This window comes from Salminus brasiliensis, chromosome 18, assembly GCF_030463535.1.
Source record: "Salminus brasiliensis chromosome 18, fSalBra1.hap2, whole genome shotgun sequence".
Classification (NCBI taxonomy): Eukaryota; Metazoa; Chordata; class Actinopteri; order Characiformes; family Bryconidae; genus Salminus; species Salminus brasiliensis.
Genome location: NC_132895.1, coordinates 24,067,640 through 24,081,442, shown reverse-complemented (window position 1 = coordinate 24,081,442; position 13,803 = coordinate 24,067,640). Strand labels below are relative to the sequence as shown.

Here is a 13,803-nt window from a genome sequence, read left to right as displayed (position 1 = left end):
GGGTTTCGGTATACCAGGTCAACCAACCCGCACTCGATCAAAAAACATATACCGAAAAGAGTGCAACATTTCAGCGCAAGGTCTCCGGGGTTGATGGCTCTTTCTCAGCCCACATACAAGCTCACTATAGCGTGTGTATGCTCCGACACACAGTCCCAGGCAATTACAATGATTAGAGGCCAGATAAGTGAGCCTCTCACGCCCGCTCAGTCAGTGTATGCTCGGCTCCGCTGATAATATAGAGCGACTCTTATCAGCCTGATTCTACAGCCTGGGCGGCGGCCCAGTGTCCGAGCCCAGAGTCCTGTGCGGCATGGAATGAGAAATCCCTCTGGCATTTCCAACAGACAGAAACAATAGGTCTTCAGTAGCTCACGCTTCCAGCCCAATCAGGCCCATGACCATGAAGAGCTGTTGCAGTTAAATCAGTTAGGCAGGGTGCAAAGTGGGGTGAATAAGCGAAAAGGCAGTGCGCTTGGCTCACTGGCGTGTGCTTTAAATCAGTGGAGAGACGTGATCCAAAAAAAAAAAAAAGCTCAAGGTTTATTAAACAGAATAAACCTCTTTCAGTGGAAGAGAATGATGGATAGCAACAGAAGCGGAAAACGTGCTTCGAGATGGTAAGTACAGTGAAAAGGGCTTGAAGGTTAGTCTCATTTGAGCATCTGCTAGACAATGGCACTTTGTACAGTGTTTCAAAATCAAAGCTGGCACGAGCAATTAGGTTTTCTGTACAGCCTCGCAAAAGTGCCTTTGCTGTTATTGCCTGATATCTTTATATTTATAATATATATATATTATATTTGGTATAAGCACCTCTCCATTCAAGTCATGTTGCAAAAGCCATTTCAAGTGCGTGACCGTTGTTCTGCCAAGACCATACAATGTGGCTTCTCTTTCAAAACACTCCTGACAATCTGTAGAGGAGAAAAAAAATAAAAAATTCTACAGTTGACAGGAGAAGCAAGACGCGACTAGAATGAAAATGTGCTCAGTGAAAATGTGCCGTATTAAAACCTGTGATTTTCCCGCGACGCAATTAAGAGGCAAATCAGCAGGGAGGATTAAAACATCCAAGGCTGATGTTCCAATCTTGACAGGCCTTCCCCGGCTACACCGCACATTTACAAAGTCCTGCAGAGTGCCCGGGAGAAAATGCACGATGAATCAAACGCACTATTTTAATAATGCGCTTTAAAAGAAAAAAAAAAACTCTTGGCACACAAAATGGGTCATTTGTGCTATAAATATAATCCAAGTCATTGACAGAATTAGATTATGTAAAAACTTTCTATCCCTTCATTCCCTCTTCCAGTCTACCACAAGGAGACATTAAGTCCGACTCCTTCTCAACAAAATAACGGCATCAGTGGGGATCAGCTTCAGCCTACGGTCCTCAAAAAAAAAAAAAAAAGGCCCCTGTAGGGCCAAGGAAGAGTGTAATCAGATCCCCACCCCCCCACCCCCCGCTCTGCTGCCAGCTGGAACTATTAGCGAATTAGAGGCTCAGGAGCAGACACTGCTATTACTCAATTTATCAGCTGGTGGACACAGTGCTGCTGTGGGATCCATCACAAAAAATACCGGATGATTAACATAGGAATCTCAGCAGAGGGAGCGTACAGCATGACATTAGCATGATTAGGGGATAGATTGTATTCGTAATACAGCTCTGTCATAACGAGGTGTCCAGGCAAAAAAGTAAGAAACATGGTCAAATAATGATTACACCAAGAACACCTGGGTATTGCCTCCTCTGCTCAGTAACAGAGTAGGAAAACCGAGAAGGAAAAACCTTGGAATCGCTAAGCAGCTTCCAGAACTGCCCTCTCCCAGAGTCCTGTTACACATTAACCTTGACAGAGTTGCTCTGGCCGTCAACAGAATGTTATTTGTCGTCTGGGTCACATGTCACTGTAGCGCCCGTTCTCCCTGATGGCTGTGAAAAATGCATGTCTAAAAAGCAAGAGGTGAGGGTTTAAAAAAAAAAAGTGCAATCTACACGGCAGGTCATCAGGAGTAGAAGAGTGGCACTCTCCCCTTCGTTGTCATTGATTTTGTGTCACTTTGGCCAATGGCGTTGAAACTGATCCCAAACAAAACGGACAACAAAAGAGGCTCAGGCTGTCTACGCTCATTAGCCTGAGGTTGCACTGCGGCGGGCGAGGAGGAATAGCATGTGCGTATACACCGGGAGGGGGGCGGCAGCCATATTCCAGCATGCTGGGAAACATGAGGATGTTCGTTTACTTGCAAAGGACTGACTGTTGCGAATAATAGTGGAATCAAGCCCTGCCTGTTGGTGCACGTGTGTTTAGCGAGGGACCAGCGAGTGACAGATATAGGGGATTTGGCTGTGACAACTTTATCCATTAGCAAAGTCTCCTGCCTGCACTGTAGCAAAGCCGATTTGGAGCTGAGTGATGATATCAGTGGGCATCAGGGAGCGGGCAGGACTTGGCGGCGAGCGACAGCTTTGCTGATGTGGAAAGATACTCCCGAGGTGGAAGCACTCTACCCCTCTGAAGTCTAAAGGGATTATTCCCAAACTTGGTCATGGCTCTTAGGGGCGTGCTCTTCCATTGGCTTGGGGATGCAAATATACCCTTTTGCGAGAAGTGTCTCTGGATGAAGGTCGAAGGAGGAAGCTCAGTGGTGCTTGGTGGCGGCCTAGAGAAGCGAATCAGCACCTTGCATTTGGAGGGAATGATGTTAGCATGCACGGAGTGCTGTCTGCGGTTTGATCTGCCAGCAGAAAGGATTAATTCCGAGACCCCTCAATCGACAGTGGAAGCGGAAGTGTCGGTAGTCATTTAGACACGTTTTGACGACATATTTGCAGCTGAGCGAGGCTCCTGAGGCGTTAATAGCAGTAGGCCTTTGAAGTGCGGGATGGTAAGGACGCAGGAAAAAGGATGAAGAGGAGGAACAAGGGTGGTTATTACCCCGTCTCTCGCAATCATCTCCGAAATGTCAGCTGCTGCTGTTGGTGGTGGTGGTGGTGGTGGTGTTAGAGGTGGGGGCAAGATATTGAAGAGAGCCGTCATGCACGCTCTGTTATGCTTATTAATATCTGGAAACATATGATCCAATTTTCGGAGGGAAGGGGAAAAAAAAAACAGAATGCCACCCAAATAATGTTAAGCACATCTAATCTCCTCTAAGACATGGTGGAACATGTTTTTTTTTTTCTCCCCCGCCAACAAAGCAGGAGTAACCTTAATGCCAGCCAGCGCACCACGGCAGCCTTGTAGTTAGCGTCCTCTCCCTCATTTTCGGGATACGTTTCCACATAAACGCATTAAGGGAAAATAATAAATACGGGGGTTTGTTTGTATGCGCCAGAGGAGGATGACATTAAACTTGTTCCCAAAGAAGCCGAGCGACAAAAGACCCGGGATCAGAAAGAGCCCTTATCAAAGCCCCGATACTGTCGTTCAAATCCACCAGTAGAGCCCCTTCCGTCTGAGAAATGGGTCAGTTGAATAAGCAGCCCTGCTTGAGTCCCTCACTTAAGGCCCACAGAAATGTATTTAGGACAACAAAGTGAACAGTGGCACAGAACCAGCCATAGCAGGGCTCCAATTTGTCTACTTAATCACCTTGTTTATTTTAGACCTGATCAATTATTTACAAGTACATAATGAGCTCATGTTTCAAGGGGAGGAAGGAGTTTGAGGACCTTGACGGAGTAGCTGGAGGTTCAAGAACATGCTCGTGTATTTACTGTGGTACTTTCGAGCGAACTTTTCATCTGCAGAGTGAAAACAGGGCATCCATGAAGGAACAGTGAGTGTACTGCCACAGTCAAATCCCTGACAAAAGAACACTCCACTTTCCCAGCATTTCGCAAGTTGCTAAAGTTATTAGGGTGCGATGTGCTTGAAAGGTGGATGAGGAGAGAAGATAGAAGTGTGCGAGGAGACTGTCTCTGTTAAGTCACACTGAATCAAATTCAGTCTGTCGTCTCTTACTCTCTGCTGACATGGTGGAAAGCGGCTCGCGGCTCGCAGCTCCCGAGGTCCGGGCCCTCTTTAAACAACCTCTTGAATCTATGTGTGGAGCAACAAATGGAACAGCTCCCAATTCCTTCACTGCTCCTCTCCTCTAGCCCTGTCGTGCTCCCGTCCTCTCATCCCCACGCTCGCTCTATCCCTCTTATTCTGCTGCCAGACTGAATAGGGAGATTCCAATCAATGCGTTTCTTAGACGGATCACTCTGATAGAACCATCGCGATCTCCGACAAAGAGAGACCTGCCAAGCTACAGAGGCAGAGCTTATTCCAAACGCATCCTCAGAACTGGAAGAAAAACACTGCATATATTCAGACTGTCGACATCCTGCTGAGCTATTCGCTTATCTGAGCTAGCTGAACTACCCGATGTGTCTAGTCCAATCACGGTAACTGTCATGTGACATTGACACAGGGGTGAAGGTGAGTGGAAATTCTTAGGTGCAAAGTCCCTCGTACTATTAATCCACAAAGTAAAAGTAATTGAGACGTTATGAGAATGTAACAGAAATGGTGAACATTTTGTACACATTTGTACTATATGTCCATATGTTTGTGGACACCCCTTCTAATGTATGTATGTACATAAAATGTATTTAGCTACTTTAAGTTGTACCCATTGCAGACACAGATGTGCAAATGCACACAATCAGCTTGTCTTGTCTGTAAAGAAGTACTGCCTAATGCCAGGCGTGGGCTAGAGGGGTATACAGCCCCCCAGCATTGAGCTGTGGAGCAGTGGAACGGTGTTCTCTGGAATAATGGATGGTGCTTCATCCAATACTGTTGAATGGAAGGAGTTGGGGATGACGCTCTGGTTGCTGAATGCCATCAACTTCTTTCAGCAATGCTCCAAAACCTTGTAACCTTGTTGTAACCTTGTAAGTCGCTCTGGATAAGAGCGTCAGCTAAATGCCATAAATGTAAATGTGTATACATATGTGTGTGTATGTATGTATGTATGTATGTATATGTGTGTGTTTGGTAGATTATTTCTTATTGTAACAAAGCTTCTTGGCAATAAATCTTATACTGGTCGAAAGCCTGTTAATTCCCCTTGGTACCACATTTGTAAGGAACATGCATTTGTGGGATGAGCAGCAGAGCCGAGTATGTGGGTTGCGCCCATGAAAATTCGGTCAAATCCTCTCTGCCAATGCCAAACAGTTTATTCTGCAATTGACTCATTTGGTGGACTGGATGGATGATTGAAGTTTGAAGAAACAAGATATACTGGCTATTGAGCAATTTATTCATTTGACAAACAGGAGCCTCAGTAGCCTATGGAAGAACCATACACAGCCACAACAGCCTGGCACCCCCCCCCTCCCCCCTCATGCTGGTCACCAGTCTGGTCACACACTACTGTGGGATGGCATCCCATTCTTCAACCAGCATTTGTCGTAAGTCAGCCAACATGGTGGTGTTGGTCACTCTGACACGAACCGCACGCCCAAGCTGATCCCACAAGTGTTTGATGGGGTAGAGGTCAGGACTGCTGGCAGGCCGTTTCACCCTCTTCACTCCCAAACTCTGGAGGTAATCTCTGATAAACCCCACTCTGTGGATACAGATAGAGTTCAGTCTCAGACTGAGGATATATGGGATTGCCACTGGTTGCAGAATTTCATCTGGATATCTCTCTGCATTGAGATTGAGCCTCCAATGATGACGAGCCTTGTTTTTCCAGTGCGGGAGATGCCGCTCCAACACCATCACACTGCCATCACCATAGCGTTCTCTGTGTCTTCTCCACACTTTGACTCTACGGTTCAACTGCCGTAGGCAGAATCTGGACTCGCTGCACATAACGTTCCTCCACATGTTCAGGTTCCAGTGCACATGTTGCCGAGACCAGCACAAATGGGCCTGACTGTGAAGGGCAGTCATGGCAGGCCTCCTGGCAGCCCGACGAGACCGGAGATTGGCTGTGTGCAGTCTGTTCCGGATTGTCTGGGCAGAAAGCCATCGGCCAGATCGTCCTGCAAACCTTGACTACAAATCTGTAGAAGACAGCCTACGGTACCTAAGTGCTGACAAGTTGAGGAAATGATCTTCTTGGGGTGTCGTCTTTCTGGAATGCCCACTTCGCGGCCTGTCTCCTATCCCCAGTTATATGGACCTTGGCTTTCAATTTGGAGATGGTACTAAGGCTCACTCCAAATAATGCTGCAACTTGGTTTTGCGGAACACCAGCTTCTATCCCTATCGCACAGGCCCTATCCAGATCAGTGAACTGTGGCATGCCGATTCTTGGAGCAGACACCTACTGACTACTGTAGCAGTTTCTCTGCATACTTTGTTAGCCTCCTTTTACCCTGTTCTTCAATGGTCAGGACCCCACAGAACCACCACAGAGCAGCTATTATTTAGATGGTGGGTCATTCTCAGCACTGCAGTGACACTGATATGGAGTTAGTATGTGTTGTGCTGGTACCAGTGGATCAGACACAGCAATGTTTAAACACCTCAGTGTCACTGCTGGACTGAGAATAGTCCACCAACCAGAAATATCCAGCCAACAGCGTCCTGTGGGCAGCATCCTGTGACCACTGACGAAGGACTAAAAGATGACCAACACAACATGTGCAGCAACAGATGAGCTTCTGTCTCTGACTTTAAATCTACAAGGTGGACCAACTAGGTAGGGGTGAGTGGACAGTGTTTCAAAAATTCCAGTAGCATCGCTGTGTCTGATCCACTCATACCAGCGCAACACACCACCACACACACCACCACCATGTCACTGTCACTATGGGGTTCTGAACATTGAAGAACTCGGGGTTTGTGCTGACTCAAAACCTTGTATCTCCAAAAACCAATGGAAAAAACTCTTAACTTTCAATGGAAGTCAATGGGGACACTTTGGAGCATTTCTATTGGTCCATTTATCATGATCACAATTGGGACACAATGTAAACAACTAACGCCAGATTTAGGTTCCATCTAAGTAGAAAAAGGCAAAAATGGAGACTTAAGATTTTTGCACAATGGAGACAATATATAGGCGTATACAGCATATGGACAAAAGTATTGAGACACTTGCTTTTCCAAATCAAGGTTATTAAAAAGAGCTTATCCTGCTTTTGTTGGAGTAACTGCCCAGGGCATTAGGCACTGCGTCAATAGGTTCATATTTATCTGCTCTAGAGAGTCCTATTTCCCTGGCAATACTTTTCTACAGGGACTAGACAAGCTGTGTGTGTGTGCATCTGCACACCAGTGTCCATCTTTTATCTTAAAGCAGATGAAAACATTCATTAGCAGGGGTGTTATGTAGAGTGTGTGTGTGTGTGTTGTGTGCAGAGTGACTGAGCTGTTAGTTACAGTTACAGATTGTACAGTGCAGGGTGCAGAGACTGTTTATATGGCGTGAAGGTGTGGTGTGGTTTGTCTACTGAGGTGAGATGTGTGTGTATGGGCTATGGGTTATGATATGCTACACTTCTACTGGCAGTTTAGCAGCCTGACAGCCTGGGGGAAGAAGCTGTCTGGTCAGACTAGACTTGAGTCACATCAGTACCTACATCTGTGGTAGAAACATTATGAATGGGGTAGAAGGTCATTGTATGAGGCTCAGCAGAAGAGAGGATGTGAATCATATAATAACATGTCCTTTTGAATTCCTGAAGCCCCCGCGCTTCACCAACCTCTCTTTCTCACTGAAAGCTCTGGGCCTGAATAACAATGATAATTGTGATTCATACAAGAAGGTTAATAGGCCATAAAAGCTGACTGGCACTGGCACAGGTTGATCTGGGCTAAGTCTCCATCTCACCATCCCTCAGGTTTCCTGCCTTGACTCTCTCACTCCAGGTTATTGAGTCACACTTGTAATGGAGCCTGCTACGCTGCCGAAAATCCAATTCGTTGGCGGTTTGCACAAGCGATTCACGCCCAGCTGTGGTTGGCTCAAATGGTATTTTTCAGATCATAAAGCCCCTGCTACAGTAATAGAACCTTATTAATGAAGGCATTAGCTGCGACACATCCCTGAAGCCTGCGACATGGAGGGGGGGGGGGGGGGGGGGCTGGTGTGGGGAATGGGAAATGGGGAATGGATGGAGGGAGGGTTTGATGAGTCATCCTACCCGTTTTGAGTGCTGGGGTCGAGGAGCGTCGCAAGAATCCACACGCAGGGGACAAGTGCAGCGAGCTTGTTGGGAGTGCCAGCCATATCACTCCAAGCCCAGGGAGCCTGCAGAGTGAAGAGAGAGGGGTGAGAACAAGCAAATTAGTGAAGCGTAAGACGCCGTTTCGTGATTAATTGGCGACTGTTTTGTTGACAACCACCCCGCAACGCTGCAAGTGACACATTAGCATTTGCTGAACACATGCTCTCAGCAGCCCTGCGAGAAGCAACGCCCTCCCACATGGAGAAAACTGGCACTAGCACTCAGGCCCAGGCGAATCAGCCCCATCGACGCCATCCAAATGGATTTCCTGTGCACTCCACCTCGCCTCGGATGGCGGCAGACGATCTGCTGAACACATTTGCGTACTACAGTGCGAGCCTGTGAATCACATGTGTTTGTTCGAAAGCGCTTTGCAGTGCAGCAGTGCAGAGGATTTGATAAGGACAGCCAGAGATTTCCAACCCCGGTGCAGCACCGCACCTGCAGGGATATAGGGATGCACTGATACGGGAATAGTGGGCCTATGCCGAGATGCAAAGTTTTCACATACATATCTGCTGATGCCAATACAAATAAACATATATAAATTATTAATTAGAAAAAAGGACTACATTAAAGTGAATTAGCATTAGGGATTAGCGTTTATAATGTGTTTAATAGAATAATACAGCAGGGCTAGGTGATATGGTAAAAAAAACTATATCACGATTTATTATGATACATGTAACCACAGACAAAATACATGAGTAGTGACAGATTCTTAAAAACTACTATTCAGCCCTGTTCCCGACCCACTGGATTGAATCAAGACATCCCTAATTACAAAAGCAGTAGAAAGAATAACGTGTATATTACCACATGAGCCTGGCATTCAGCTCTTCCGGAGTTGAAATATCAGCCAAATCTAAGCTTCTGTCTAATGCTGATCATTTTTCCGCCAATACCAATATGATTCTGATTCTCATTCTGTGTCCCTACATTTTTCCCCCTGCTAACTTTAACAGCAGTCACATGTTGATCAGGATCTACCGTTCCAAACAGCAGACACGTCTCGCTGGGGTTGGCTTAAAACATTTTCTTTCCTGCAGGGTATGTCGTAATAAGCGAAAAGCGAAATTAATGGGAACATTTATATGCAGACTGTACTAAAGACCTCTGTTCCCACTAGCTCTACGGAGGAATAACAAGTGGACCTCCATGCAAATGCAAGAAACTACAATTAGCTGTAGCTGCTCGCAGGTGGACTAGTCAAACAGGCAGTCCTAGACCAAGCTGTAAGAAAAGACTGTAAACATGCAGCAATTTTTTTAACAAAAGACAAGATGCTGGCAGCTGCTTTTAGAAGCACCATATTTTTTTCCCACTAGTTTGCAAAGCTTGTATTTCCCGCGTTCCTTGCAACAAATACATACGGTTATCTTTCAGATAAAATGCCTCAAGGAATTAATGGAAATTCAGTCAACAACTAAAAGGCAAAAGTCAGACTCTGCATGAATGAGACACCTCTCAATGGCGAACAAAAAAGAAGATATTGCCCACGCCAGCAGCCTACGACTGTGCGCCTCTGTGGCTTAGCTTAATTTAAAAGGTGAAAAGACATTATGCTCCTTGGGGGCTGAGAGTTACGCTGCATGGCTTGCTCCATTTTATTGGTCTGTTACCAAACATACTGCATTACTGTAGAGGCAGGAGAAGCATGGTAAATAAGTCCTTCATCTCTCCTATTGATCTGGGATTTTAATTTCTTCCCCCTTAAGGGACTGGCACCATTACAAATCATGTCAAATCCGCAGGACAGTACAAGCGCTTTGTGTACCATGAAGGTTAGCCTCAGTCAAAAGATGTGTGCATTTCTCAAATGTACACCCCAGCAGAAGAGAGGCCTTCAGTTCCTGTTCAAGTTGTAGGCCTACCTATAGACAAAGGCTCTTAATAAACAGTCTCCTGCAAGAGCCAACGGAGACATAATGGATTTCAAATGAAGCAATTGATTGGCGGTCTCCACGTTTTTGATACAGCCGTACTGTACTGAGGAGTTGCTTAAGTAGCGATGCTGGTTTTACATTTACGTGGCTTCCGTACTGAAAAACTATCAAATACAAAGTTCAGTTTGCTCACAGGGTGACAAACTAAGAGGAAACACTGTGTGAATTTTTTTTTTCCATAGTCTTGGTTCTGTAACCCACTGTAGCCCACTTGCTAGCCTTTGCTTAGCTAGCTCGGCAACAGGTAGAAGCATGAGGCAGCTTAGTGCAGCTGGTGTTTACATTTAAGGCATGTAGTAGACTTACTCTTACCCTTAGCTAGTTTGTATAGACTAGGACCCAAATGAGACTCATGTTGACTAACTGACATAAGTACGGACTTGATTTGAAACTTGTGTCTGAGTAAATTCAAGCAAAAGCAACAGGTTCTGCCATCTTTGAACAATCAGCTCGGCTCAGATAAGTTAGCTAGCAGGCTTAACACCACAGCACAGACCGCAACACACACATCAATCACACATATTTAGAGGATAAAGCCTCTTGGTTGGTGTTGGTGGTTGGTGTGGCGCAACAGATAACACCACTACCCGCCACTGAGCTACCACACCATGTGGAAGACTGGGGTTTGATTCCCGGGCTGGGTGGCTGTGCTACACCATTAAGAGTCCTTGGGCAAGACTCCTAACACTACACTGACCCACCTCTGTAATAAGAGTTACCTTGTAAGTCGCTCTGGATAAGAGCGTCTGCTAAATGCCATAAATGTAAATGTAAATCTGCGAGCACAAAGACGAGGGAATGGTCTTCAGAGTGTTTTCGACAGGCCCATTTAGTAATCCAGGCTTGCTTGCTCTCCCTTTTAGTCAAACTCAGCACATTGCATAACTCGCAACTACAATGGGCTTGTTCTTTTCCCCACCTGTTGAGCCCAGTGAGCCCTCAAAGCGCCCCACTCTGCATCATGTATCTCCAAAATGACTGGCACAGTTTATTCCAAGTAATTTAGAGCACATGCACATAAATGAATGACTTTAAAATCTTCATTTGGAGATGCTGTCTTAAATATTTGAATAACACTGTATACAGTGTTAATATCATACCGCCCCACCCTAGTACCTGCATTTTCACAGGCTCAAAAGTAATTGGAAAAACTAACAGAATTCTAAATATAAGCATAGGTTGGATGCACATCCTTTACAATCAATGACTGCTCAAAGACAGGAACCCAGGAACATCATGAAATGCTGAAAAAGTTTCCTCTGTTGTTTGTGTACCTTTCTGCCTACAGTATTGTCTTTAATACCTGAAAGGCTGCTCAATGGGTTGAGGTCAAGTGACCACCTCAGCCATGTAAGAACATTCCATTCTTGCATTAAAAAGCTCTTGGGTTGCTTCTGCGATTTTGTTTTGGATCATTCTCCATCTGTACCGTTAAGCACCATTCTACAGGCTGGATCTGAGCAGAAAGCATAGCTCTATACACTCGGAATTCATCCTGCTACTTCTATCAGCAGCCATATCTTCAATAAACACCAGTGACCCACTTCCACTGACAGCCATACATGCACGTGCCACTGCATGTACTATGAATCCACCATGTTTGACAGATGATATGGCATGCCTCGGTTCTCAAACGCCTCCTTTCTTTCCACATACTCGAGTGGAATTCAAGTTTAAGATTATTGGAATTATACTGGAATTATTATTGCACACATTGATGATGTGGATCGTATGCTGACCTGTAGGGCAAGAAACCTTCATCTGCCCAAAGACTCTTGTTTAAGAACTGGGCAAAGTGTGTTTTTTTTAGATGGTTTCCCTCAGTCTAATCTGGTTTTGGTGTTCTTAGCTGTTGCCAGTGGTTTCCTGTGGTTAAATCACCTGTATTTAAATTCATGAAGGCGTCTCTTGATTGTAGACCTTAACGATGAGACGCCTACCTCCTCAAGAGTGTTCTTGACTTGATTAGATGTTGTGAAGGGTTTTTTTTTTAAACCAAGAAAAGAATTTAGCATTCATCTACATCAGTTGCATTCTGTGGTCCTCCAGGATGTTGGTGTTGCTGAGCGTACTAGCGCATGTGTTCTTTTTAAATACACCAATTAACTGTTGATGTGGCCACTCCTAACATTTTGCTATCTTGCTAATAGGTTTGATTTGTTTTTCAGGCTAATGATGGCCTCCTTTACTTGCCTCAACACTTTGGGACCACATTTTGAGAGTTCCCATGAACAGTTACTACATTTTATCTCCTTAATTTATCATGAAATCAAAAGGGAGCCAGCCATATCCGGCCTATTAGTGGTCCAATTACTTTTGAGCCCATGGAAATGGAAGGACTATGAAAAAACTGGGCTAAATAGGAATGCTCCAATCCTTACTAGGATCAGATATCGGTCCCGATACTAACAAAAGTTCCTGGATCGGGTATTGGAGCATTAGGCCGATCCACTGAACCCGACTATTCTACACTTCACAAACTCAGGATCGCAGTAACATGCAGACATGATCCACATATCATAGCAAACAGCATGACCTACCCTCACCATTGCCGGTGCCCTCAACCTGTCATCGACTATCAGTGAGTAATCCAGCTTGGAACTACAGCTAAGATCCACTCACATCGCCTTCAGGAGCCTGCTCTGTTTATTCAAAATCAATGCGAGCGAGAAAGGCGAGCAGGGGATCTCTCTCACACACAGGCTCACATGCAGACGGACAGACATGGCCAAACACAGTTTTGAGTGCCAGAAGTGTCCAAAAACTTTAAATATCTGTAGATTCCAGATTTTAAAAAAACACAGCTTTGCTGTTTCTGCCATTTTTCAGCGATAGCTGAGCTGCTCAGTTGGAGACTTGCATCTGTAATGAAGGACAGCCCAGAGCAAGGGAAGGGGTAGTTACAGCACTGCCACAACTGCCCTTTTATATAAGGAGAACCCAGAAGAGAGGAGCTTGCTAGCTTGTTTTACAAAGTTAGTAAAGTAATGTTGCCTTACGTCTCTCCCACATGGTGAGGTACATGGTTTATTAATTCAACAATGGTATCAGACCGGTATTGGGTATCCATATAAATGTCTCCAATTTAACCCCACTAAACTTCATTTCAAATCCACTGCGGTGGTGTACAGAGGCAAAACCCCACAAATTGTGTGACTACACACATATACACACACACACACAGCTGACTGTATGCCTCTATGCAGCGTGTCTTAGCATGGGTGAAAACAGCAATATTGAAGCGAGCTGGAGGCTCGGCACCAGAGCCCGTCAAACTATCAATCTGAAAGGTCAGAGACCTCAACTGACTTTATCTCTACAGCAGAGTGTGTCAATAACGTAGTGCTGCAGGGTGGGCTGTCCATCACTGTCCTGCACATAGCCACAGATGCTGGGAAGAAAGTCCAATGAGCACCTGGCTAATTGAACCCCATTAAATACACATGGCCCCAGGAGAAGCGGCAGCATGGCAGAGATTTAATAATTGAAAGGCGGTTTGTCTTGGTGGCAAATCCTGACAGGTGCTGTTCGTAAAGGAAAAATCAACATGGCGGCATTTAAAAGCTCTGATTACCCTGCCCCAATTCAACCTCTTTAAAAGCCGTTCCAAAAACAAGCACATTTGGAGTGCTAGTGATTCTTGATTGCGCCGGGTTTGAAGCCTCGATT

At 45.4% G+C, this 13,803-nt stretch overlaps 1 protein-coding gene across 3 annotated transcripts in view; it reads right to left on the bottom strand.

The window, feature by feature from the left end:
- The window catches only part of LOC140539881 (gamma-aminobutyric acid receptor subunit alpha-3-like), a 143,771-nt gene that overhangs the window by 103,119 nt on the left and 26,849 nt on the right, over nucleotides 1-13,803 (bottom strand). For all 3 annotated transcript variants that reach the window (XM_072662705.1, XM_072662706.1, XM_072662704.1), the window contains exon 2: nucleotides 8,105-8,211. In XM_072662705.1, coding sequence (XP_072518806.1) covers nucleotides 8,105-8,190 — 86 coding nt within the window. In that variant the 5' untranslated portion in view covers nucleotides 8,191-8,211. The remainder of the gene's footprint in view (nucleotides 1-8,104; nucleotides 8,212-13,803) is intronic.